This window comes from Pristiophorus japonicus, chromosome 6 (assembly GCF_044704955.1).
Source record: "Pristiophorus japonicus isolate sPriJap1 chromosome 6, sPriJap1.hap1, whole genome shotgun sequence".
NCBI lineage: Eukaryota > Metazoa > Chordata > Chondrichthyes > Pristiophoridae > Pristiophorus > Pristiophorus japonicus.
Genome location: NC_091982.1, coordinates 255,551,992 through 255,577,784, shown reverse-complemented (window position 1 = coordinate 255,577,784; position 25,793 = coordinate 255,551,992). Strand labels below are relative to the sequence as shown.

The 25,793-nt window shown below is 44.8% G+C and overlaps 1 protein-coding gene across 3 annotated transcripts in view; it reads right to left on the bottom strand.

The window, feature by feature from the left end:
• The window catches only part of rasa2 (RAS p21 protein activator 2), a 238,845-nt gene that overhangs the window by 88,959 nt on the left and 124,093 nt on the right, over positions 1-25,793 (bottom strand). For all 3 annotated transcript variants that reach the window (XM_070883864.1, XM_070883865.1, XM_070883866.1), the window contains exons 6-8: positions 20,692-20,775; positions 9,602-9,674; positions 9,381-9,457 (exon numbers count right to left, since the gene is read on the bottom strand). In XM_070883864.1, the coding sequence (XP_070739965.1) occupies positions 9,381-9,457; positions 9,602-9,674; positions 20,692-20,775 (234 nt within the window). The remainder of the gene's footprint in view (positions 1-9,380; positions 9,458-9,601; positions 9,675-20,691; positions 20,776-25,793) is intronic.

Below are 25,793 nucleotides of genomic sequence, written 5' to 3'. Positions count from 1 at the left end.
CTTTCTTCTTCACATTCCATTCTTATACACTTTGTAACAACCTAAACTGGTAGTTGGGCATCTCTAATTAAATCATACAATCAGCTGTTTACTTAAATCATACAACTGAACAATCAGATAAACCATCATAATTTTGGGTAAACTATTCTGTACATCTCATAAGAACATAAGAACATAAGATAAGAACAGGAGTAGGCCATCTAGTCCCTCGAGCCTGCTCCGCCATTCAACAAGATCATGGCTGATCTGGCCGTGGACTCAGCTCCACTTACCCGCCCGCTCCCCGTAACCCTTAATTCCCTTATTGGTTAAAAATTTATCTATCTGTGACTTGAATACATTCAATGAGCTAGCCTCAACTGCTTCCTTGGGCAGAGAATTCCACAGATTCACAACCCTCTGGGAGAAGAAATTCCCTCTCAACTCGGTTTTAAATTGGCTTCCCCGTATTTTGAGGCTGTGCCCCCTAGTTCTAGTCTCCCCGACCAGAGGAAACAACCTCTCTGCCTCCATCTTGTCTATCCCTTTCATTATCTTAAATGTTTCTATAAGATCACCCCTCATCCTTCTGAACTCCAACGAGTAAAGACCCAGTCTACTCAATCTATCATCATAAGGTAACCCCCTCATCTCCGCAATCAGCCTAGTGAATTGTCTCTGTACCCTCTCCAAAGCCAGTATATCCTTCCTTAAGTAAGTTGACCAAAACAGCATGCAGTACTCCAGGTGCGGCCTCACCAATACCCTATACAGTTGCAGCAGGGCTTCCCTACTTTTGTACTCCATCCCTCTCACATTGAAGGCCAACATTCCGTTCGCCTTCCTGATTACCTGCTGCACCTGCAAACTAACTTTTTGGGATTAATGCACAAGGACCCCCAGGTCCCTCTGCACCGCAGCATGTTGTAATTTCTCCCCATTCAAATAATATTCCCTTTCACTTTTTTTCCCCCAAGGTGGATGACCTCACACTTTCCGACATTGTATTCCATCTGCCAAACCTCAGCCCATACGCTTAACCTATCTAAATCGCTTTGCAGCCTCTCTGTGTCCTCTACACAACCCGCTTTCCCACTAATCTTTGTGTCATCTGCAAATGTTGTTACACTACACTCTGTCCCCTCTTCCAGGTCATCTATGTATATTGTAAACAGTTGTGGTCCCAGCACCGATCCCTGTGGCACACCGCTAACCACCGATTTCCAACCCGAAAAGGACCCATTTATCCCGACTCTCTGCTTTCTGTTAGCCAGCCAATTCTCGATCCATGCCAATACATTTGTTCTGACTCCGCGTACCTTTATCTTCTGCAGTAACCTTTTGTGTGGCACCTTATCGAATGCCTTTTGGAAATCTAAATACACCACATCCATCGGTACACCTCTATCCACCATGCTCGTTATATCCTCAAAGAATTCCAGTAAATTAGTTAAACATGATTTCCCCTTCATGAATCCATGTTGCGTCTGCTTGATTGCACTATTCCTATCTAGATGTCCTGCTATTTCTTCCTTAATGATAGCTTCAAGCATTTGCCCCACTACAGATGTTAAACTAACCGGCCTATAGTTCCCTGCCTTTTGTCTGCCCCCTTTTTTTAAACAGAGGCGTTACATTAGCTGCTTTCCAATCCGCTGGTACCTCCCCAGAGTCCAGAGAATTTTGGTAGATTATAACGAATGCATCGGCTATCACTTCCGCCATCTCTTTTAATACCCTGGGATGCATTTCATCAGGACCAGGGGACTTGTCTACCTCGAGTCCCATTCGCCTGTCCAGCACTACCCCCCTAGAGTTAGTGATTGTCTCGAGGTCCTCCCTTCCCACATTCCTGTGACCAGCAATTTTTGGCATGGTTTTTGTGTCTTCCACTGTGAAGACGGAAGCAAAATAATTGTTTAAGGTCTCAGCCATTTCCACATTTCCCATTATTAAATCCCCCTTCTCATCTTCTAAGGAACAACATTTACTTTAGTCACTCTTTTCCGTTTTATATATCTGTAAAAGCTTTTACTATCTGTGTTTAGGTTCCAAGAATCCAAATAAACAATTTCATTTGTTTCATTATTTATTGACCATCGAAATCTAAACTATCCAATCAAATCACCAAGTTAAGTTGTTGCTGGGTATGACAAAGTACAACGGGAAAGCATTTCAATCGAGAGGAAGCACTTTTCAGAAAAATAAACACTTTTTTTCAAGTAATCAACTTTGGGGAGGCTATAACCCTGATGGTTTTGTTGGCAAACACAGTCCATGGTACGGCACTGAGCCATACAGAGCTTGAATAGCCTTGGTTCATCTATGCTTAATTTATTGACCTCACCCAAAAATGCGCAGGGCCCTCTAGTATGCTTTACATATTCCAGTGCAAGGAAAGGAAAACAATAGCCACTATTTCTGCCCCGATTAACATAGAAACATAGAAAATAGGTGCAGGAGTAGGCCATTCGGCCCTTCGAGCCTGCACCACCATTCAATATCATGGCTGATCAACACCTCAGTGCCCCTTTCCTGCTTTCTCTCCATACCCCTTGATCCCTTTAGCCATAAGGGCCATATCTAACTCCCTCTTGAATATATCCAACGAACTGGCATCAATAGCTCTCTGCGTTAGAGAAGTCCATGGGTTAACAACTCTGAGTGAAGAAGTTTCTCCTCATCTCGGTCCTAAATGGCTTACCCCTTATCCTTAGACTGTGTCGCCTGGTTCTGGACTTGCCCAACATCGGGAACATTCTTCCTGCATCTAATCTGTCTAGTCCCATCAGAATTTTATATGTTTCGATGAGATCCCCTCTCATTCTTCCAAACTCCAATGAATAAAGGCCCAGTCAATCTCGTCTCTCCTCATATGTCAGTCCTACCATCCTGGGAATCAGTTTGGTGAACCTTCGCGGCACTCCCTCCAGAACGTCCTTCCTCAGATTAGATGACCAAAACTGTACACAATATTCCAGGCGAGGCCTCACTAAGGCTGCAGTACAACTGCAGTAAGACCTCCCTGCTCCTATACTCAAATCCCCTAGCTTTGAAGGCCAACATGCCATTTGCCTTCTTCATCGCCTGCTGTACCTGCATGCCAACTTTCAATGACTGATGTACCATGACACCCAGGTCTCGCTGCACCTCCCCTTTTTCTGATCTGCCGCCATTCAGATAATATCCTGCCTTCGTGTTTTTGCCCTCAAAGTGGATAACCTCACACTTATCCACATTATACTGCATCTGCCATGCATTTGCACACTCACCTAACCTGTTGAAGTCACCCTGAAGCCTCTTAGCATCCTCCTCACAGTTCACACCTCCACCCAGCTTAGTGTCATCTGCAAACTTGGAGATATTACACTCAATACCTTCATCTAAATCACTGATGTATATTGTAAATATAGCTGGGGTCCCAGCACTGAGCCCTGCGGCACCCCACTAGCTACTGCCTGCCATTCTGAAAAGGACCCGTTTATCCCGACTCTCTGCTTCCTGTCTGCCAACCAGTTCTCTATCCACGTCAATACATTACTCCCAATACCATGCCCTTTAATTTTGAACACCAATCTCTTGTGTGGGACCTTGTCAAAAGCCTTTTGAAAGTCCAAATACACCACATCCACTGGTTCTCCCTTGACCACTCTACTAGTTACATCCTCAAAAAATTCAAGATTTGTCAAGCATGATTTCCCTTTCATAAACCCATGCTGACTTGGACCAATCCTGTCACTACTTTCTAAATGCACTGCTATTTCATCTTTAATAATTGATTCCAACATTTTCCCCACTACTGATGTCAGGCGAACCAGTGTATAATTCGCCATTTTCTCTCTCTCTCCTTTCTTAAAAAGTGGTGTTACATTAGCTACCCTCCAGTCCATGGGAACCGATCCAGAATTGATAGACTGTTGGAAAATGATCACCAATGCATCCACTATTTCTAGGGCCACTTCCTTAAATACTCTGGGATGCAGACTATCAGGCCATGGGGATTTATCGGCCTTCAATCCCATCAATTTCCTGACTAATAAGGATTTCCTTTAGTTCCTCCTTCTCACTCGACCCTCAGTCTCCTAGTATTTCCGTAAGGTTTTTTGTGTCTTCCTTCGTGAAGACAGAACCAAAGTATTTGTTCAATTGGTCTGCCATTTCTTTGTTCCCCATTATAAATTCACCTGATTCTGACTGCAAGGGACCTACATTTGTCTTCACTAATCTTTTTCTCTTCACATATCTCTAGAAGCTTTTGCAGTCAGTTTTTATGTTCCCAGCAAGCTTCCTCTCATACACTATTTTCCCCCTCCTAATTAAGCCCTTTGCTGAATTCTAAATTTCTCCCAGTGTCCAGGTTTGCTGCTTTTTCTGGCCAATTTATATGCCTCTTCCTTGGATTTAGCACTATTCTTAATTTCCCTTGTTAGCCATGGTTGAGCCACCTTCCACGTTTTATTTTTAATCCAGACCGGGATGTACAATTGTTGAAGTTCATTCATGTGATCTGTAAATGTTTGTCATTACTATTCCGTGACCTTTGCATGTGTGGACACCGAGTAAGGACAGTTTGGCCACATGCAATACTTAAGCTCCCACTTAAGTACAGCCACTTGAATGGGGTATTAGAAAGGCCTAATAAACCATACTTCAGGATAGGCCACTAGGTGCTACATTTTTTCTGGGATGTTGTTTTCAGAGATCAATCTCCACTTTAAAGCTGCAATTCAGGAGATGGGTCTCCTTGGGCTACTGGGCTCTGATATGCAATACGGAGACCCAGAGTACAAACACAGACACCAGCTTAGTTTGTAATCTACAGAAGCCAGTTTCCTTAATCTGACAGAACATTCATAAGCCCACAAGTTACATCAATCTTTAATTCTGTCGATTCCCAGAATCTTTTAGAGTGCAGCTGATGGAGGGAGAGCCAGTGTCACTAACTCCTCCTCTTCCAGTACAAAAGTACTTGCTCTGAGTCTCAACGCAAAGAGCGTGAAGAGGTCAAGCGTAGGCAGCGGAAGGAACACGCAGCAAACCAGCCCCATCCACCCCTTCCCTCAACGAATGTCTATCCCACCTGTAACATGGTCTGTGGCTCTCGTATTGGACTGTTTCAGCCACCAAAGAACTCACTTTGGGGGTGGAAGCAAGTCTTCCTCGATTCCGAGGGACTGCCTATGATGATGACCTGGTGTTTTCTGGAGAAGTGTGTGTGTGTGTGTGTGTGTGTGTGTGTGTGTGTGTGTGTGTGTGTGTGAGAGAGGGGGCGGGGAGTTAACTCTAATTAGCTGCAGTGTTTTTTTTAAAAAGAGTGCACTGAGGTACTAAACCAACAGAATACACCAAGTAGATTATGGAAGACAGATTTTCCAGTGTGATTAGTTTCCTTTATCATTTAAATTAACAAGAGCGCAGTCAATAATTATCCACACAATAAAAGTGTTTCTAATTCAGTGCAGTCAAAATATTCAACACCTTCTGTGGTCTGAGCCAAAGGTTCAGGAACCACCTTCACAATCCTTTGCCTTTATGTGGCTACGTGCTTGTGAATAGTGGAATAAATGCAGATTCCATTTCACATTTTGTAAAGAGGTTAAAAATATCAATGTACTCTGGAATTAGCAACCTGAGAAGAGGTGCAAAACCCAAAGCTTCCTCTTTTGCCAAATAGTAAAAAAAAGTCACCGGCAGCTGTAAACTGAATTTTTTGCAAACAAATGCAGCAGAGTAGAATACAAAAACCAAGTAACACAAATAAGTGCAGCACAGTTTGAAAAATGAAGGTGGGGGGGGGGCGGGGGGGAAGAAATATTGACAAACTCTTTAAAATGCAGCACTTCCTGAAAACCTAGCTCCTGGATGAAACACTCCGCTCCACGCTACCCCTCCCCACCGCCCCCAAAACCTCCAACAAAAAAGTAGATCCGACTTCCCACCCTCTAGAAACACAAGTTGGAGCCTGATATGGGCTGCTGTTGATGTGGGACAACGTGGGACAACGTGGGACAACGTGGGACAACGTGGGACAACGTGGGACAACGTGGGACAACGTGGGACAACGTGGGACAACGTGGGACAACGTGGGACAACGTGGGACAACGTGGGACAACGTGGGACAACGTGGGACAACGTGGGACAACGTGGGACTTCACCTATGATTTCTTGTATTGGGAATTCTCAATTTCTTTTGGACCATGGTGATGGGAGAAGAAAAAAATGCATGATAAAAAAAAAATGAAGGGCAAAACAAATTGGGTCACAAAATGAGTACCACCGAGAAACAAGGTTACAAACAAACAGAAAATGCTGGAAATTCAAAGGTCAGTCAGAGAGAGAAGAAAAAGACAGGTTAATGTTTTGGGCAGAATCTCTTCTTCAGAATATGAACCTGTCTTTTCGCTCTACAGATGCCTGCTGGGTATTTCAAGTATTTTCTGTTTGAGAAAGTGCTGATGCTCCATGGTAAATCCCAGAAATACCACTAACCGCATGAATAGATTGTCAATTCCAGCTCAAACAAATCCATTTTAACTCAAAAGTCTAATTGTATACTTTTCTGTCTACCAGTCCTGTTTGGCACCATCTGATACCACCTTAAAAGAATTCTTTATGGAAAATAATGTACAAAATTATTTAATCATTACAGAATGCTAACTTCACACTTCTCCAATGTGATCCTGTGAAGCACCTTAAATGAGTTTCCTTAGATTAACAGATCTAGGGTGGGCAGTGCAGTGAGCCAGTGATGTGGTTCACCATTGGTGTGTGGCAAATGAGCAGGAGGGTTCACAACTGCAATATATGTGCCACCTTAGCAGCCAAAATTTAGTGACAATCCCATTTGTTTTTTCTTTCTCCCTCCCCAGCAGTGCTGGCATCACCATGATCAATCAGCGTAAAATCAGGGTTTTCATTCAGAGACCGCAACATACAAATAATACAAAGAATGAACAATAAGCAGGGAGTAAAAAAAGGGGGTCATTTAATCCTGTAGTTCCGGTGACAAATTGTGCTTCATGCTCACGTTTTTGAAATACCAGACTAGACCCGTGAATAAATTATGATTTTGCTATTCATCCCCACCATTTAGAATTCTATAAAGTTGACGGGGAATATGTCACAAGGTACTACTAACATGCTGAAAGGGTACAGAAAATATCAAGTCACCTTTAAATCACCTGCAGCCAAGATCCAAAAGCCACCTGCAAATTAGACTCAAATAATTTACAGCATACAGAGTGGGACACACTAATGTAGTGGTTATTGGACTGCACGAACAACCCAGGGGTTGAGAGTTCAAACCCCACCAGGGCAAGTTGTGAAATTGAATTCAATAAATCTGGTTAATCTAGTGTCGGAAAGTGACCATAAAAGATGCTGGACTGTTATAAAACCCAACTGGTTCATTAATGTTCTTCAGGGAAAGGAACCAGTCACCCCCTATATGTTCTGGCATACACATGACTCCAGTCCTTCAGTGTAAAAAAAAATGTAATGCTTCTGGGCTTCATAAATTTACCAGAGATTAAATCTCCCACAACCACTGCCGCTTAACTTTCTATGTGGATTTGCAAGAAGAAATAGTTGACCAGAAGAGCGGATGTTTGACAACCGTAAAATAGAAACTGAGAAATAATTGTGTGTGAGGGGAGGAGAGGTAGGTGGTGGGTGGGGGGTGGTGGGTGGGGGGTGGGGGTATGGGTGTGAGGGGAAGAAAGAGTCATTGCATGCAATTGTGTCATATTAAGGCATACTGTTCAGAAGCTCTTTGAATTAATTCCTGGTTAAATATGCCATAATTTGGGGCACTTTTTCAGGTGTCCTAGACATTAATCTTCCCTCAGCCAACTGTCCCCAAAATAACACACTAACTGGTCATTCAGCTTGTTACTATTTATCGCATGCTGCTAGTTTAGAATGCATGCCATATTTGCATATATAATCATCAACCTCAAACGTCATTCATTGTAGGAAGCACATGAGACACTGTCATAAGATGCTTTATGAATTCAAATAATATTTCTGCACAACAGGCCACACCATTCCTGGGTTAGGGAGCGAAGAGAAGAAAAATCAATCAGGGTTCACAATGATGACTATTTGGTGAGCCCTGCTTAAAAATGTGTCTGCATTACATGTTACGAGTTCCAAAGATCACATTTCACTCACCAACAAATGTAATAAAATTAAAAATTCAACCTTTTTACATGCAATTAAAAACACAGCACCCAAATTATATTAAAATAAATGTACCACAGTAACACAACATGCAGAAATTTCCTGTTCAGCAATCAACCATCTTACCTCACTGACATCGGACCCCATTCGACAGCAGAAAAGGTTAGAAAGAGGAATATTGATAATTTTCCCGAACAAACTAGTCTCAAAATTTATTCACAGTATTTTATTTCTTAGATCTCTACCAGAAATTAGACCTCAACAACAAACCGAGCATTGCCGAAGCATTAGACTAGTCAGATGTTCATTGTGAATCAACAAAATCCTTATTTGAAGATTTTTTTCTAAAGAATTATTATAACAACAGCAATAAGTTTGGATTTGGCCAATTGATAATTACATTAGAGTCCATCTTCTTGTATCAACCGCGTTAGACTGCTAATCAATCAATACTGAACAGACTCACATCACTCCCTGTTGCAAAGAGAGATTTTGCTGTAGCAAGGCATCTAATGGCTTCTGCTGCCCATGCACCCTTTAGTTCAAATTTGTTTTGCCCACTAAGTTACTGAAAGTGAGAATTGATAACGGTACATTGAGGGAAACAGGGTCGGGGACCTGAGTGAACAGGCCAACAAAGATACTGTATCTCCTTGACCAACGAGATTTAAAAATTGGGAAATAAACAGCGAGAAGGAGGGTGAAATAAAGAGGGTGAATTCAATTTCAAACTGAGTAGAGAGAAATAAAGGGAGGGGTAAAAAAGATGGGATTGAGAGAGAGCAAAAAGAGACAAAGGAAAAAGTTCAAATTTTTTTGTTGTTGACATTTTTTAAATCTCCTAAACAATTCACAACCTGGAGAAATGAGACTCGACACTTTAATAGTTATTTCAGTGCCAGAGAGGTTGATTGACAGTCATTAACGCTCATCACATCGTTAACAGCAAAATGCTGTTTTGCAAAGCTAATGGCGGAGCTGCGCAATTCGGACAGCAACTTTTGGATATTCGTAGTTAAGCGCGCATCTGCTCCTCACCTGAAGTTGCAGCATAATTTACACTTAAATAATGGCGAGGGCTGTTAGCTTCAACTTTATTTTGCCTGCAAAATCTGGGTCATTTTCATCAGACATGAACCTGATCATTCAAGATTCCAATTTCATCTCAGCCGAATGACACTTTTCAACAACTTCGTGGTAGCTTCCATTTCTTCATTTACCTGATTTCCAGTTTTTCAATATTTTCCTCCTCCACTTGAAAATGGGATTTCCTGGTGTAACTGCTGTTTCTCGTTACCTGGAATGTTTCAATGAACCACGTTTGAGATTAATAAAATTCAGCTTCATTTCTCCTCGATTCAGCAGATGTTGCGTACATACAAAACCATTAATTCCACCAATGAAGGAAGCAGCATGCAGGCCTCCTTCACAAGTTACTTACTTCAAAATAGAACGTTTCATCAAATTGTGGGTTGCTGGTTTTCTTCTTCACTTTGGTCCTTTTTTGATCCAACCTGACACACAACAGAAAATTGTGATATCTTAGACCCAATTCATAATTAGGAATACCCCTAAAATTATCATGGGTGGGGAGAGCCAAACTTAATTATCTGCCCTGATGAGACCTAATGTCAGCTGCTCGTAAAATTGAAGAGGTAGAGATCCTTTTTATCCTCATTCCATGACAAGTACTTAGAAATGACACCACTAAAACAGGTCATTGGCCCAACCAGTCCTCGTCAGTGTTAACTCCTCTCCACACGAGGCAATAGGTGCTCACATTTACCCACCCTGCTCCCATAACCCTTCAATGCCTTTTCTTTCATCCACCTATCCAATCAAATCTTGAATGTTGACATGGATTCTGTCTCAACCATTAATTCTAGAAGTCAATTCCACATCCTCTGAAATATTTCTTCCGCCCTTAGTCCTTAATCTCTTGCATTTAATTGTGTATCGATAGCCCCTCTTCTTGACCCCTCAACTACTAGAAATAGTGTGCTTCGATCTACCCAGTCTTTCATAATTTTTAAATACTAACATATTGCCTCGTAATTTCTTTATTCAAATAAAGAGACACAATTTTTCAAGTCTTTTCCATATCAAGTAGTATCTGGTGAATCTGCATTGTGCCCTCTTTAATACCTCAATATCTTTCCTACAGTGTGTAGCCCAATACTGCACACAGTCCTCTTTCAAAGCATCAAGGCTTTGGACAGAACTACATTGACTATTGGGTAATTAGCCAAAACTCATCATGACAAAAGAATGGAGGCATTCAATAAGTACCAGATGAGGCTTAGAGGAAGACTAGCCTGATAGTAAAGCCTAACATGCAGTGACATGCGCTGTGGATGATGGCACTGGGACCAAATCTGCACCACCTGCATCAGAGTGAGGCCTGGACCTGGGGAAAGGGGTGGGGAGGGGGGTGGGGGGGGGGTGGGGGGGTGGGGGGTGGGGGAGGGCAGGGAAACTAGACTGTACCCTTTGTAAGCTGAGCTGACATGCAACTAGATTGGTGCTTTTCAAGAAGAATGCTGTTCTATTTTTCATTCTGTGCGCACCCTGCAGTATTTGCTCTTCTTGCATTTTGTACAAAAGATGGATTCTGTAGCCTCACTGATACATAAAGTTAGCAAAAAATTCCATTTTTTCCTCCAAGATCACATTTCACATAGTCATAAGGCCTCAAGACAGTATAGAACAGACCATGCTCATCAAGCAATATTAGGAAGCAATGCAGTCTTGGATTATCAGGCTGACAGCTGTGGATGAGGATAACAAAGAAAAGGCTTTGGCCAAAATATGTTTCCTCCTCACAAATTACTTTCCCTCCTAGCTTTGTATAGTCAGTAAACTTGGATATCTTACTCCAAGTCCCCGATATAGCTTGTATCGGGAGGAGGCTAGAATTGCACGCACGGAGCGGGCGCTGGAGTATAAAGGGCGGCGGCAGTTTGGAGCAGCGGCAGTCTGGAGCAGGCCACCATCGCGAGAGCGAGAGTACAAAGGGCGGCGGCAGTAGTTTGGAGCAGTGGCAGTCTGGAGGAGGCCACCATCGCGAGAGCGAGAGTACAAAGGGCGGCGGCATCAGTTTGGAGCAGCGGCAGTCTGGAGGAGGCCACCATCGCGAGAGCGAGAGTACAAAGGGCGGCGGCAGTAGTTTGGAGCAGCGGCAGTCGGGAGGCCAGCTACAGCAGAGGCAGAAAGTAAAAAAAATTGAAATCGAAGTGTGATATCAAGCCAAGCAGCTAAGTGATTGGTGATTATTTTTTCTTTTTTTCTATTCTTTAAGAAACCTTTAGCCATAGAAATAATGGATGCATTGGTGATCATTTTCCAACAGTCTAGCGACTCTGGATCAGTTCCTATGGAGTGGAGGGTAGCTAATGGAACACCACTGCTTAAAAAAGGAAGGAGAGAGAAAACGGGTAATTATAGACCGGTTAGCCTGACATCAGTAGTGGGTAAAATGTTGGAATCAATCATTAAAGATGAAATAGCGGTGCATTTGGAAAGCAGTGACAGGATTGGTCCAAGTCAGCATGGATTTATGAAAGGGAAATCATGCTTGGCAAATCTTCTGGAATTTTTTGAGGATGTTACTAGTAGAGTGGACAAGGGAGAACCAGTGGATGTGGTGTATTTGGACTTTCAAAAGACTTTTGACAAGGTGTAGAATTTACCAATATCTCACAAAGATTCCAGGTACCTTTCCCCTACAGAGGAGAAGAATCCCTTTCTGGGCTTTTAAAATGAGTTTAAGAGGCAGGCAAAGCCTGCGGGGGATAAAAGGGGATGCATTCATGGAGACCCCCCCCCCAGTGTTTGGACTCATAGGACAGGGAATTCAAAATGGACCTAAATTACAGAAGCTTGAGATCCCCTAAACATCTATGGGAAGGAGCATATCAATTTTAAGATTCTACAACATTTTGGCTGCGAAAAAGAGTTACCAAATACAGGAGGTGGAGCCCAACGTCTGAAACAAATTCGTATATTAAAAGACCCCAGACTGTCTGGGGGAACTATTCACCCTCTAAGAGATAATCGAATTACCCAATCAAGCACAATGGAAATCATGGTCAAGAAACTGGACAATTCTAAAACAATGCAAAACCACTGATAGCACATTCTCACACCCTAATCGAGTTACTGCTGACAAAGGAGACATTTGAAAATCAGTGGACAGTACAGTTTAAACAGAGCCCAAGAGATTTGATGGGAGATAACGGAGCCTTTTTTTTGAATATATCTATCCCCCAGTTTTTTTTACAAGGAAAGACCAGCAAGGAGCAGCACACAGACTGGGACACAGACACAGACACAAGCAGCCGGAGCTGGGGAGTGAAGAAATGGAGCAGTGAAGGAAACTACTAGAACTCATCAAGAACTGACCGAGCACGAGGCCCACGAAACGGAAGGTTGTCAGCAACCAAATTGACAACCCGGGCCACCACAACCTGCGAAACGACCAACCGAAACCAACTCAGCAAAAACCGAAGAATCGACCTTTATTTCCACTCTACAATCTACTTCGGAACCACCAACGGGTGAGAAATTACCAAAAGGGACTAACTAAAACTATTCCTAACCAAAGAAAGTGGGTACTTACCCCATACATCCAAAACGCAACTTACCGCGTCAACGGACGCACCCCAACCAAAGACTACGCAGTCCGAAGTCCTCTCCTCCGACCGGGGTACGGCTCGCCTAGAAGGCCAAGTGCAGCGAACCCCGAAACCGCGATTCACCGGCAACTGTCAAAAAGGGGATTGGTGAGCATGGCCCCTGAACCCACAGAGCTATAACTTAGTTAGTTAGGGGAATCGGGGGAGGGAGGGAGGCTGGGATAACTTGTGTAAATGTATCTGCATTCTCCTCTTTACCCCATTTAGAGTTTAATCTGTATTCTTTTCCCCACAGGCTGCAATTTGACATTTTATTCAATGTGTTGTACCCCTCAGTGTGTATTGGTCTGTGTGTGTTATTAAAGGTGTGCCTTTTACTTCTTTTTAAACACAATCAAGCCATGCCTGCTTCCTACCTTGAAACCGATTGTCTGTCCAAGTCTGTCACAGTCCCTTCATAATTCCAGTGTCTAGAACCAAGGGTATGGGAGCGATTCGGAACCGCTCATATAAGGTCAGAAGGGAAAGTTGACTCCCTGCAAACCACCCCTTACAAAGGTCCCACACAAGAGATTGGTGTGCAAAATCAAAGCACATGGTATTGGGTGTAATGTACTGACGTGGATAGAGAACTGGTTGGCAGACAGGAAGCAGAGAGTCGGGATAAACGGGTCCTTTTCAGAATGGCAGGCAGTGACTAGTGGAGTGCCGCAGGGCTCACTGATGTATATTGTAAAGAGCTGGGGTCCCAGCAATGGTTTAGATGAAGGAATTGAGTGTAATATCTCCAAGTTTGCAGATGACACTAAACTGGGTGGCGGTGTGAGCTGTGAGGAGGACGCTAAAAGGCTGCAGGGTGACTTGGACAGGTTAGGTGAGTGGGCAAATGCTTGGCAGATGCAGTATAATGTGGATAAATGTGAGGTTATCCACTTTGGGGGCAAAAACACAAAGGCAGAATATTATCTGAATGGTGGCAGATTAGGAAAGGGGGAGGTACAACAAGACCTGGGTGTCATGGTTCATCAGTCATTGAAAGTTGGCATGCAGGTACAGCAGGCGGTGAAGGTGGCAAATGGTATATTGGCCTTCATAGCGAGAGGATTTGAGTACAGGAGCAGGGAGGTCTGAATGCAGTTGTACAGGGCCTTGGTGAGGCCTCACCTGGAATATTGTGTTCAGTTTTGGTCTCCTAATCTGAGGAAGTACGTTCTTGCTATTGAGAGAGTTGAGTGAAGGGTCCACCAGACTTATTCCCCGGATGACGGTACTGACATATGAGGAGAGACTGGATCAACTGGGCCTTTATTCACTGGAGTTTAGAAGGATGAGAGGGGATCTCATAGAAACGTATAAGATTCTGACGGGACTGGACAGGTTAGACGCGGGAAGAATGTTCCCAATGATGGGGAAGTCCAGAACCAGGGGACACACTCTTAGGATAAGGAGTAGGCCATTTAGGACTGAGATGAGGAGAAACTTCTTCACTCAGAGAGTTGTTAACCTGTGGAATTCCCTACCGTAGAGTTGATGATGCCAGTTCATTGGATACATTCAAGAGGGAGTAAGATATGGCCCTTACAGCTAAGGGGATCAAGGGATATGGAGAGAAAGCCGGAAAGGGGTACTGAGGGAATGATCAGCCATGATCTTATTGAATGGTAGTGCAGGCTCGAAGGGCCGAATGGCCTACTCCTGCACCTATTTTCTATGTTTCTACGTTTAGCATTGTTGTAGGTTAGGAACTGCAATTAAATATATGTGATCTTTATTATCCAAGGGCAACCAGTTAATTAAATTGGCTGTTTGCTGAGTAGCAGCTGTGTTTTGCTAAGGTTTAGAACTTAGAAGTTCCAATCGATAGTTGCAAGTGTAATTAGAGGGATGACAGGACAGCTTAGTCCTGTGGATTGCACATCCTGTGGCATGTGGGAAATCCTGGATGCTTCACGCAGCCGGGAAGGCCAAGTGTGCAGGAGATGCCTCCAGCTGCACCAACTCGAGCTGTGTTTTGGAGCTTGAACAGCAGCTGGAGTCACCGCGGTGCATCCGCGCAACTGAGAGCAATGTGGATGGCACGTTTCTAGAGGCGGTCACCCCACAGCTTAAGAGTGTGCAGGCCGATAGGGAGTGGGTGACCCCTGGACAGAAGAGGAGAACTAGGCAGGCAGTGCAAGAGTCCCCCCCGTTCTCCAACCGCTACTCTGTTCTGAGTACCGGTGAGGGCGATGGTGGCTCTGGGGAGTGCAGCAAGAGCCTAGTCCACGGCATCATGGGTGGCTCAGCTGCACTCGGGGGGGGGGGGGGGGGGGGGAAAGAGGAAGAGCTATAGTGGTAGAGGATTCGATAGTCAGGGGAGCAGACAGGCGTTTCTGTGGCCGCAGACTTGACTCCAGGATGGTATGTTGCCTCCCTGGTGCCAGGGTCAAGGATGTCACTGAGTGGCTGCAGGACATTCTGGGGGGAGAGGGTGAACAGCCAGAGGTCGTGGTACTCATCAGTATCAATGACATAGATAGGAAGAGGGATGAAGCAGAGTTTAGGGAGCTAGGAGAAAGATTAAAAAACAGGACCTCAAAGCTAGTAATCTCCGGGTTACTCCCGGTGCCATGAGCTAGTGAGTACAGAAATAGAAGGATAGAGCAGATGAATACGTGGCTAGGCAGATGGTGCAGGCGGGAGGGCTTTAGTTTCCTGAGGCATTGGGACCGCTTCTGGGGGAGGTGGGACCTGTACAAGCCGGACGGGTTGCATCTCAACAGAGCCGGAACCAATATCCTCGCGGGGTGAATTGCTAGTGCTGTTGGGGAGGGTTTAAGCTAGCTTGGCAGAGGGATGGGAACCTGAAAATAGATTCAGTAGGGAGGGGAGTAAAGCTGGAACTAGAAAGCAAAAAGAAAGTAACTAAGTTTGAAGGAGAGAGGAAACAAGCAGGAAAAAAAGGGTAAAAAAACCCACATATTTAAAAGGCACCATGTCTAAATGCATGTAGCATTTGTAACAAAATAGATGAGTTGACAGCACAAATTGAGACAAACGGGTATGATCTGATAGAGACGTGGTTGCAAGGTGACCAGGACTGGGAATTAAATATTCATGAGTATTTGACAATCTGGAAGGACAGACAGAAAAAGAAAAGGGGGTGGGGTAGCTCTATTGATAAAGGATGGAATCACTGCAATAGTGAGAAACGATATTGGCTCAAATGATCAGGATGTTGAAACAGTTTGGGTGGAGATAAGGAATAATACAGGGAAAAAGTCCTGGTGGGTGTAATCTATAGACCCCCTAATAGTAGCAACTCTGTTGGTCGGAGCATAAACCAGGAAATAGTGGGGGCTTGTAAAAAGGGAACAGCAATAATCATGGGTGATTTTAACCTCCATATTGATTGGACAAATCAAAGTGGTCAGGGTAGTCTTGAGGAAGAGTTCATCGAGTGCATAAGGGACGGGTTCCTTGAGCAGTATGTAACGGAACCAACTAGGGGGCAGGCTATCTTAGATCTGGTCCTGTGTAATGAGACAGGATCCTAGTAAAGGATCCCCTCAGAATGAGTGATCTTCGCATGGTTGAATTTCAAATTCAGATGCAGGCTGAGAAAGTTGGATCTCTAACCTGCGTACGAAGCTTAAATAAAGGAGACTATGAAGGTATGAGGGCTGAGTTGGCTAAAGTGGACTGGGAAAATAGATTAAAGTATATGACGGTTGATGAACAGTGGTGCACATTTAAGGAGATATTTCACAACTCTCAACAAAAATATATTCCAGTGAGGAGGAAAGGGCGCAAGAGAAAAGATAGCAATCCGTGACTAACTAAAGAAATAAAGGGCGGTATCCAATTAAAAACAAGGGCATACAATGTGGCCAAAACTAGTGGGAGGACAGAAGATTGAGAAGCATTTAAAAGCCAAAGAATGACAAAAAAAAATGATTAAGTGAAGATAGACTATGGGCCCAAGTTTCCACATGATTCGCGCCTGATTTTTTAGGAGCAACTGGTGGAGAACGGACTATTTTAGAAATCGCAATTCTCCACATTTTTTTTTCTGCAGTTCTAGTCAGGTAGAACAGTTCTAGTTTAGAACAGAATTTTTTCTTCAAAAGGGGGCGTGTCCGGCCACTGACGCCTGATTTGAAAGTTTCCACAGTGAAAATGTACTCCAAGCTAAAGTAGAATGGAGCCAGTGAAGATTTTTGTAGAACTGAAAAAACCTGTTCTACACATTAAAAAATCAGGCGCAGGTTACAAATTAGGCGTCCAGAACGAGGTGGGAAGGGAACTCATTAAATTCGACAATAAATCCTTATTTATACTTCTACAAATATTATACAAATAAATCCAACCTGAATAAACATTTATAAGCCAAGAAAAGATTAAATAAACCATCTTCCTACCTGTGTGAAAGTGCTTCAGCCAGGGAGAATTCTGCAGCCGTTCGTGCCGCTGAGCGGGAGGGGGAGAGAGAGAGAGAGAGGGGGGAGGGAGAGAGAGAGAGGGGGGGGGAGAGGGGGGAGGGAGAGGGGGGAGGGAGAGGGGGGAGGGAGAGGGGGGAGGGAGAGGGGGGAGGGAGAGGGGGGAGGGAGAGGGGGGAGGGAGAGGGGGGAGGGAGAGGGGGGAGGGAGAGGGGGGAGGGAGAGGGGGGAGGGAGAGGGGGGAGGGAGAGGGGGGAGGGAGAGGGGGGAGGGAGAGGGGGGAGGGAGAGGGGGGAGGGAGAGGGGGGAGGGAGAGGGGGGAGGGGGAGGGGGGAGGGGGAGGAGGGGAGGGGGAGGAGGGGAGAGGGAGAAGGGGAGAGAGAGAGGGAAAGAGAGAGAGAGAGGGAGACGGGGAGGGAGGGAGAAGGGGAGAGAGAGAGGGAGAGAGAGAGGGAGAGAGGGAGACGAGGGGGGGGGAGGAGAGAGAGGGGGGGGAAGAGAGGGGGGGAGGGGGTCGGGGAACAGGGGCGGGGGGGGGGGGAGAGCGGGTCTCGGATCGGGGGTCGGAGCGGGTCTCGGCGGGGGGCGGAGCGGGTGTGTCGGGTCGGGGCGGGGGGGGGGACGGGAGCGGGGGTCGGGGGGAGCAGGTCTCGGGTCTGGTCAGCGGGGGGGGGGGGGGGGAGCGCGGGTGTCGTGTCGGGGCGGGGGGGCGGATGTCGGGTCTGGTCGGTGGGGGGGGTGGGGGGAGCAGGAGCTGGCCGTGGGAGGAGCCTCATTCACGCAGCCCCAGTGAGGCCATTGGGCCAGGGCTAGGGGCTGCGTACTTCGGGCCCCTCCCACACAGTTCGGCGCCTGGAGCTACTGCACTTGCGTGCCGACTGTAGCGCGCCTGTGCAGAGGTCCCGGCACTGTTTTCAGCGCAGGGACCTGGCTCCGCCCCCCCACAACTCGTGCTGGCTGCGCCGAGTGCCACAGGACCTGTAAGTAGATGGAGAATACCGAGGATTGTTTTTGGCGCGAAAAACGGGCGCCCAGCTCGGAGGGGCGCCCGTTTTTTTTCTTGTGGAAACTTGGGCCCTATGAAAGTAAACTAGCACAAAATATAAAAATAGATAACAATTATAAGGAAAAGAGTGGCTAGAGTAAATGTTGGTCCCTTAGAGGACGAGACCGGGGAATTAGTAATGGGGAACATGGAGATGGCAGAAATTCTGAACAAATATTTTGTATCAGTCTTTACGGTAGAGGACACTAATAATATTCCAACAGTCAAGGGACTATAGGAGGGGGAGGAACTTAACACAATCACTAAGGGGGTGGTACTCAGTAAGATAATGGAACTAAAGGTAGATAAATCCCTTGGACCTGATGGCTTGCATCCTAGGGTCTTAAGAGAAGTAGCGGCAGGGATGCATTGATTGTAATTTATGAAAATTCCTTGGATTCTGAGGAGGTCCCAGCAGATTGGAATACTGCAAATGTAATGCCCTGATTTAAAAAAGGAGGCATACAAAAAGCAGGAAACTATGGACCAGTTAGCCGAACATCTGTGGTTGGGAAAATGTTGGAGTCCATTATTAAAAAAGCAGTAGCAGGACATTTGGAGAAGCAAACTTTGGTCAGGCAGAGTCAGCATGGATTTATGAAGGGGAAGTCATGTTTGACAAATTTGCTAGAATTCTTTGAGGATGTAACGAACAGGGTGGATAAAGGGGAACCAGTGAATGTAGTATATTTGGACTTCTAGAAGGCATTTGACAAGGTGCCACATATAAGGTTACTGCACAAGATAAAAAATCACTTGGTTGGAAGTAATATATTAACATGGGTAGAGGATTGGCTAACCAACAGAAAACAGAGAGTCGGGATAAATGTTTTTTTCTCGGGTTGGCAATCAGTAACCAGTGGGGCGCCGCAGGGATCAGTGCTGGGACCTCAACTATTTACAATCTATATTAACAACTTGGGATTGAGTGTAACGTAGCCAATTTGCCGACGATACAAAGATGGGAGGAAAAGCAATGTATGAGAAGGACACAAAAAATCTGCAAAAGGACAGACAGGCTAAGTGAGTGGGCAAAAACTTTGCAGATGGCGTATAATGTTGGAAAGTCATGCACTTCGGCAGAAAAAAAAAATCAAAGAGCAAGCTAAAATTTAAATGGAGAAAGATTGCAAAGTGCTGCAGTACAGCGGGGCTTGGGGGTACTTTATGCAGGTACAGCAAGTGATCAGGAAGGCCAATGGAATCTTGGCCTTTATTGCAACAGGGATGGAGTATAAAAGCAGGGAAGTCTTGCTACAGTCATACAGGGCATTAGTGAGGCCACACCTGGAATACTGCGTGCAGTTTTGGTTTCCATATTTACAAAAGGATATACTTGCTTTGGAGGCAGTTCAGAGAAGGTTCACTACATTGATTCCAGAGATGAGGGGGTTGACTTATGAGGAAAGGTTGAGTAGTTTGGGCCTCTACTCATTGGAATTCAGAAGAATGAGAGATGATCTTACTGAAATGTATAAGATTGAGGGGACTTGACAAGGTGGATGCAGAGAGGATGTTTCCACTGATAGGGGAGACTAGAACTAGGGGGCATAATCTTAGGATAAGGGGCCACCCATTTAAAACTGAGATGAGGAGAAATTTCTTCTTGGAGGTTTGTGGATCTGTGGAATTCGCTGCCTCAGAGAGCTGTGGAAGCTGGAACATTGAATAAATTTAAGACAGAAATAGACAGTTTCTTAAACGATAGGGGAATAAGGGGTTATGGAGAGCGGGCAGGGAAGTGAACCCGAGTCCATGATCTGATCAGCCATGATCGTATTAAATGGCGGAGCAGGTTCGAGAGGCCGTATGGCCTTCTCCTGCTCTTATTTCTTATGTTCTTATGTAAATAGCTGAGGCCCAAGCTAGGTTCCCTGCAATTTTTTTTGGCCCTACGCAGGCCATTCAAAATGTTGCACATTCGCAGTTTTTACATTTAAATGCTGGCAAGCTGACTGCGCAGGTTCTTTACAGACAACACTAGGCCCAAGCATTGATCCTTGCAGTATCCCATGAGTTACAGCCTGTCAACCCGAAAATGTCTTATTTATTCCTACTCTGTTTTCTGTCCCTTAACCAATCCTCAATCCATGCAATCTCAGGAGCCCTAATTTTGTGTAATAGCCTCTTGTGTGGCACCTTTTTGAAAATCCAAATACACTACATCCACTCATCTATCCTGCTAGTTATAACCTCAAAAAACTATTGGATTTGTCAAACACTATTTCCCTTTCATAAATCCATGTTGACTCTGCCCAATCCTATTATGATTTACTAAGTGCCCTGTTACCATGTCCCTACGAATAGATTCTCTTCATTTTAAGCTCTCCCACACTCCTCATGCAAATACAGTTTGTTACTCCATGTATAAGCACTATATTATTTATAATTATAATTTGGGAATACCTGTACAATTTTAGAATCAATACTGTACCTAGAAGGACCGACCAGAGAGACAGACGCATAGGGATCACCACTCTGTCCATTTACAAGAGGAAGTCCTTGGCATTCAATTACCCTGCAATTAAAGAAAAAAGCAAACAAAAAGCATTAACAAAATTTTTGATAGCTATATTTACTTATTCAAATCATCAGATCTTTTAACAACCAGATGTTCAAGCCTTTTTTTTTAAATATAAAGCAGTTAGTTAATTGACAGTGTTAGTGGGGGCATGTCAGACACACTACTAAAGAAACTGGAGAGATGAAGATTCCCCCTCCACCAGTCTCACTGCAAACATGGTGATCGATTTATTTATTCATTTTACTTATTTCTTCTGTTCTATGCTTGCAGTGCAAGTGTCATAACATGTTTGCAGTCACATTACCCTAACCTGCTCCACCACAGTTTGTAGACCCAAGTACGCCATTTCTCAGGTAAACGCACCTCCCAATTGGCCTGATATTTTTGGCTCCACCAAAAATTAAAGCCAAACTGCATTTCCTTTTTATCTTTGGCATGCATCCATTGCACACACAGTTAATGCTTATTTCTTGTATAGTAACATCCACTAGCTAACATTTGTATCCACATTAAAATCCGTCATTCCTTAGTCACTGTAGTGCCCGGATCGCTTCTCTTCCTCTCTCAGCTCCCAGGCAGAGTAAACACCACCTTGGTCATTAACTCAGAGCTCTAATTCTTAAAGTATCAGATATGGAGCCTGGTCAAATATCTCTTGAAACTCAAATACTACACATCATACCGACACTGAATATCCATTGGTGGATACTGAATATTTAGTTAGTTGCTCATAGAATTCCAAGAGAATTGCGATTACTGACTGCAGCTAAAAAAAAAATCCCACTCAAAAGCTCTTCCTTCAAGCCATACGAATGTTCGGTATGAATGCTCTGACGGTTTTCTTTGATATATGGACATTAGAATATAACCTTTCCCAATTAATCTCTTACTTTTTTTGAAAAATGAAGTTTATATAAGACATCCTTCAATTGTTCAGGCACCTCTATAAAACTGCAGGTAAAAATATTAAGCAAAGCCTTACTATGCTCCACTTCTTTAAATGAGACTTATTTGGGCCCAAGTTTCAAATGTCCTCTCAGAACGATGCATTCCAAGAGGCCCGCCTATTTTTTAGAATAAAAAAAGCGCCTAAAACTTACCTCGCGATTCTCCGAGTCCAGCAGGCCTGTTTAACAGTCACCGCTGCGCAACACAAGCAGCTGAGGGCGGAGCTACAGACCCCACGCCAAAAAGAGTGCCGGCAGCTTCGCGCGTGCTCAGTAGCACCGAGCCCTCCCAGCAGCTCCGAGCCCTCCCAGCAGCTCCGAGCCCTCCCAGCGTGTCCTGTCTCCGGGCGACCCTTTCCCTGGCCCAAGGGACGTCGCTCCTATCCCTGCCTGCCTCACCATCCCTCGCCTCGTCGCCACTGCCCTTACCTCTTTGGCGGCGGGGCCTGCCCGCCCAGCACCTCGGCAGGCTGTTGGAGGGCTCCTGGTGTTGCAGGTGAGTAGAAACTTAATTTTTTATTTATTGATTAAAAAATAAAAAAATCAATTTTTTTTTGATTGATTGATTTATTTATCATTTATTATTGATGATGGCTCTTTATTGGTAAAAGTGAAGTGTTTAATGCTTTGTAAAATCCTCGAACTTCCCTTCCCCCCCACCAATCTCCCGCTACCTGCGCCTAATTTATAAAATGTAGGCAAGGTTTTTCTGAGCATACAAAAATCGACACTTACTCTGTTCTATGTTAGTTTGGAGTAACTTTTTGTTGCCTAAACTTGCAAAACAGGCGTAAGTGGCTGGTAACGCCCCCTTTTGAAAAAAAAACTACTAAAACGAAACTATTCTAACTGACTAGAACTGGAGCAAACTAAGATTTCTAAGATACTCCATACTAAAATAGTTGCTCCAAAAAAATAGGAGCAACTCGAGCCAAAACTTGGGCCCTATGTTCCCAACTAGCTTCAATCTGCTTAGATGCATAGTTCTGTAAAGATATCAGTAGCAATGCTCAACTCATCCATCTTAAATTTCAAGATTACTCAACAAGAACTTGCAAAAGGCACTTCACAGGAGTGTAATCAGACAAAAGACTGACACGGAGCCAACAAAGGAGGCATTAGGAGGGGTGACAAAAGCTTGGTCAAAGAACTATGTTTTAAAGAGGGTCTTCAAGAAGGGGAGAAAGGTTGAGGTGGAGAGATTTAGGCAGGGAATTCCAGAACACCGAGGTGGCTGAAGATACAGCGGCCAATGGTGGGACAAAAATAGTGGGGTGCGAAAGAGGACAGAATTGGAGGAATGTAGAGTTCTTGGAGATGGGGAGGAGCGATACAATGGAGGTGTTTTACCACTGAAAATTTTAAATTTTGGACGTTGGTGGACTGAGAGCCAAAGTAAGTCAGTAAGTACAGGGGTGATGAATGGGTGGGACTTGGTATGGGTTAGGATACGGGCAGTGTTTTAGATGAGATCAAGTTTAGAAGGTGTAGAATGGTGTACTGGTTAGGAGAGTACTGGAAGTCAGGTCTGGAAAAAGGCATTGATGAGGGTTTCAGTAGCAGATGGGCTGAAGCAGAGGTGGAGATGGGCAACGTTACGGAGGTCTACATAGTGATGGAGAGCACATGGGGTTGGAAGCTCAACTCGGGGTAAAATAGGCTGTGAACAGTCTGGATAAGTCTGAGACAGTCGCTGGGGAGGGGGATGGAATTAGTGGTGAGGGAAGTTTCTGATGGGGGATGAAGACAATAGCTTTGGTCTTCCCAATGCTTAATTGGAGGAAATTGCAGCTCATCTAGGACTGAATGTGAGATAAGCAGGCTGCCAACAGAGATAGTGGAGGAATAGAGAGGTGGTGGGGAGGTAAAGCTAGGCGTTATCAGCATGCATGTGGAACCAGATATCATGTCTCTGATGATATCGCAATGGGGTATCATGTAGATCAGGAATAGGAGGAGGCCAAGGAGCAATCCGAGGGACTCCAGAAGTAATGGTTTAGAAGCTATTGCAAGAGATACGATTGGATCTCTGGCTACGATTGGATAGATATAACCAAGTGAGGGCAGTCTCACTCTGCTGGACAATGAAGAACAGGCATTGAAGGAGGATGGCACAGTCAACCATGTCTAAGGATGCATAAAGGTAGAAAAGGAGGAGGAGGAATAGTGCACCATGGTCAAAGTCAATGGGGTTGAAATTGCTCCCCGCCGCAAACACGGCTCCCAGCGTATTTCGACTGTTTTTAACCACAGCGTTAGATGTGGTGGCCTCTTGTGCAAAATTCCGCTCTTTGGCTCTTTTTACCCCCGAGCGGCCCAGAAGTCAGTCCATAATGGGGGCGGAAGTACAGCAGTAAGCGGAAGTTCGGTAAGTAGAGGGGCGGAAGTGGTGGGGCGGGCGGAGTGTCTGCCGCTGTCACTCAGCGCTGATGACGTCATCATGCTGGTACATCACCACGTCTCGCCCCTTTACTTAAAGATGAGAGCCTCTGCAATTCTTTAAGTTCACCAGGGAGGGTTTCGGCTGGGCCGACAAAAAAAAATAGATGGCAGCTGCGGCAGTAGGTTATGCCTTTTAATGGCCGCCATACCGCCATTTTACAAGCACTGCAAGCACAGTGGCACCAAGCGGCGGGAGTAAGATTTTGTGTGTGGAATTTCGCGTTCGGGGTCGGGGGCGCACTTCGGCGGTGACTCCTGATGACGCACTTAGGACGGATCGGCAGCAGCGGAAATGGGTCACTGCCGGAGCAGATTTTTGAAAATGGCGGCCATTCGATGAAAAATCGGCGGCCCTTCCACTCCGCTGCTTGGCCGCCAATTTCCGCTGGTAGCAGGCCTTAAGGGAAGGGGAAATTTCGGCCCCAATGTTTTTTGTGACTTTGGAATCTAGGGTAGGGTTTTTGAGGAGGTGGGTGATGACAGCAGTTTTGAAAGCTACAACAAATTGCATTTACAGAGTGCCTTTAACATAGAAAAGTCTTGCTTGATTTTTATCCTATTTTTATTAGTTTGTAACCTGAACATTTTCTTTTTCTATCTCTTGACTAATAAAATGTTTACAAGTGCCTTAACACTTCTTATAACACATATAGCTTGGGCTCCTCTTTGAAGTCTGAGGGGTGGGCTTCAAGATTATGAAAGGATTTCATCGGATAGACGTAGAAGATGTTTCCACTTGCCATAAATACAAGATAGTCACTAATAAATCCAATAACGAATTCGAGAGAAACTTCTTTACCCAGAGAGTGGTTAGAATGTGGAACCTGCTACCACAAGAAGTAGTTGAGACGACTAGCATAGATGCATTCAAGGGGAAGTTAGATAAGCACGAGATGGAGAAAGGAATAGAAGGATTTGATGAGATTAGATGAAGAGGGGTGGGAGGAGGCTCGTGTAGAGAATAAACACCGACATGGACCTATTGGCCCAAACGGACTACTTGTGCTGTAAATACTGGTTTTTATAGCAATTCGTTTACAAGTTCTGCCGATAGAAACTCCAAGAAATTCAGTCCAGTCTCTTTATATCGTCTTCACATTTTTTATATTATTGCTACATCTGATACTTAAAGACCTCTTAGGCTGGATTTTCAGGTTTTGGGGTTTTTGGGCGAAAACGCAAGCAATAAGTGAAAATTAATGTTTTCGCTGCACGAACTGTTTAAGGCCTAACATTCGGCCTTTGGGTCTGCATCGCAAAGGGAGACGTTGCACAAATACTCTCGCCACAAAAACACGATCCTCGCCAACTTTAGTCTGGGACCGGGAGCGCTGCGAGAGAGGCCTTGGGAAGGCGGGGGGGGGGGGATTCCAAAAAACATTCACAAAACATTTACAACACCCTTAATGAAGTAATCGCTGTCAAAAAAATTTAAAAATTCAAACTTTAACTTTACTTTTTTGCAGGTTTTACTGCTGCCAGGTTTGACCTGTTGCTATTCGGGGCATGGCGTACGGGTCGGGAGGGTACCGAAACTCAATCACAAACGCAATCAGAGTCGTTGCACGTTGGCGCACCTCTCCCCGGCGGTACTTGGAAGCACCGCCGCAAACAGGTACCCGA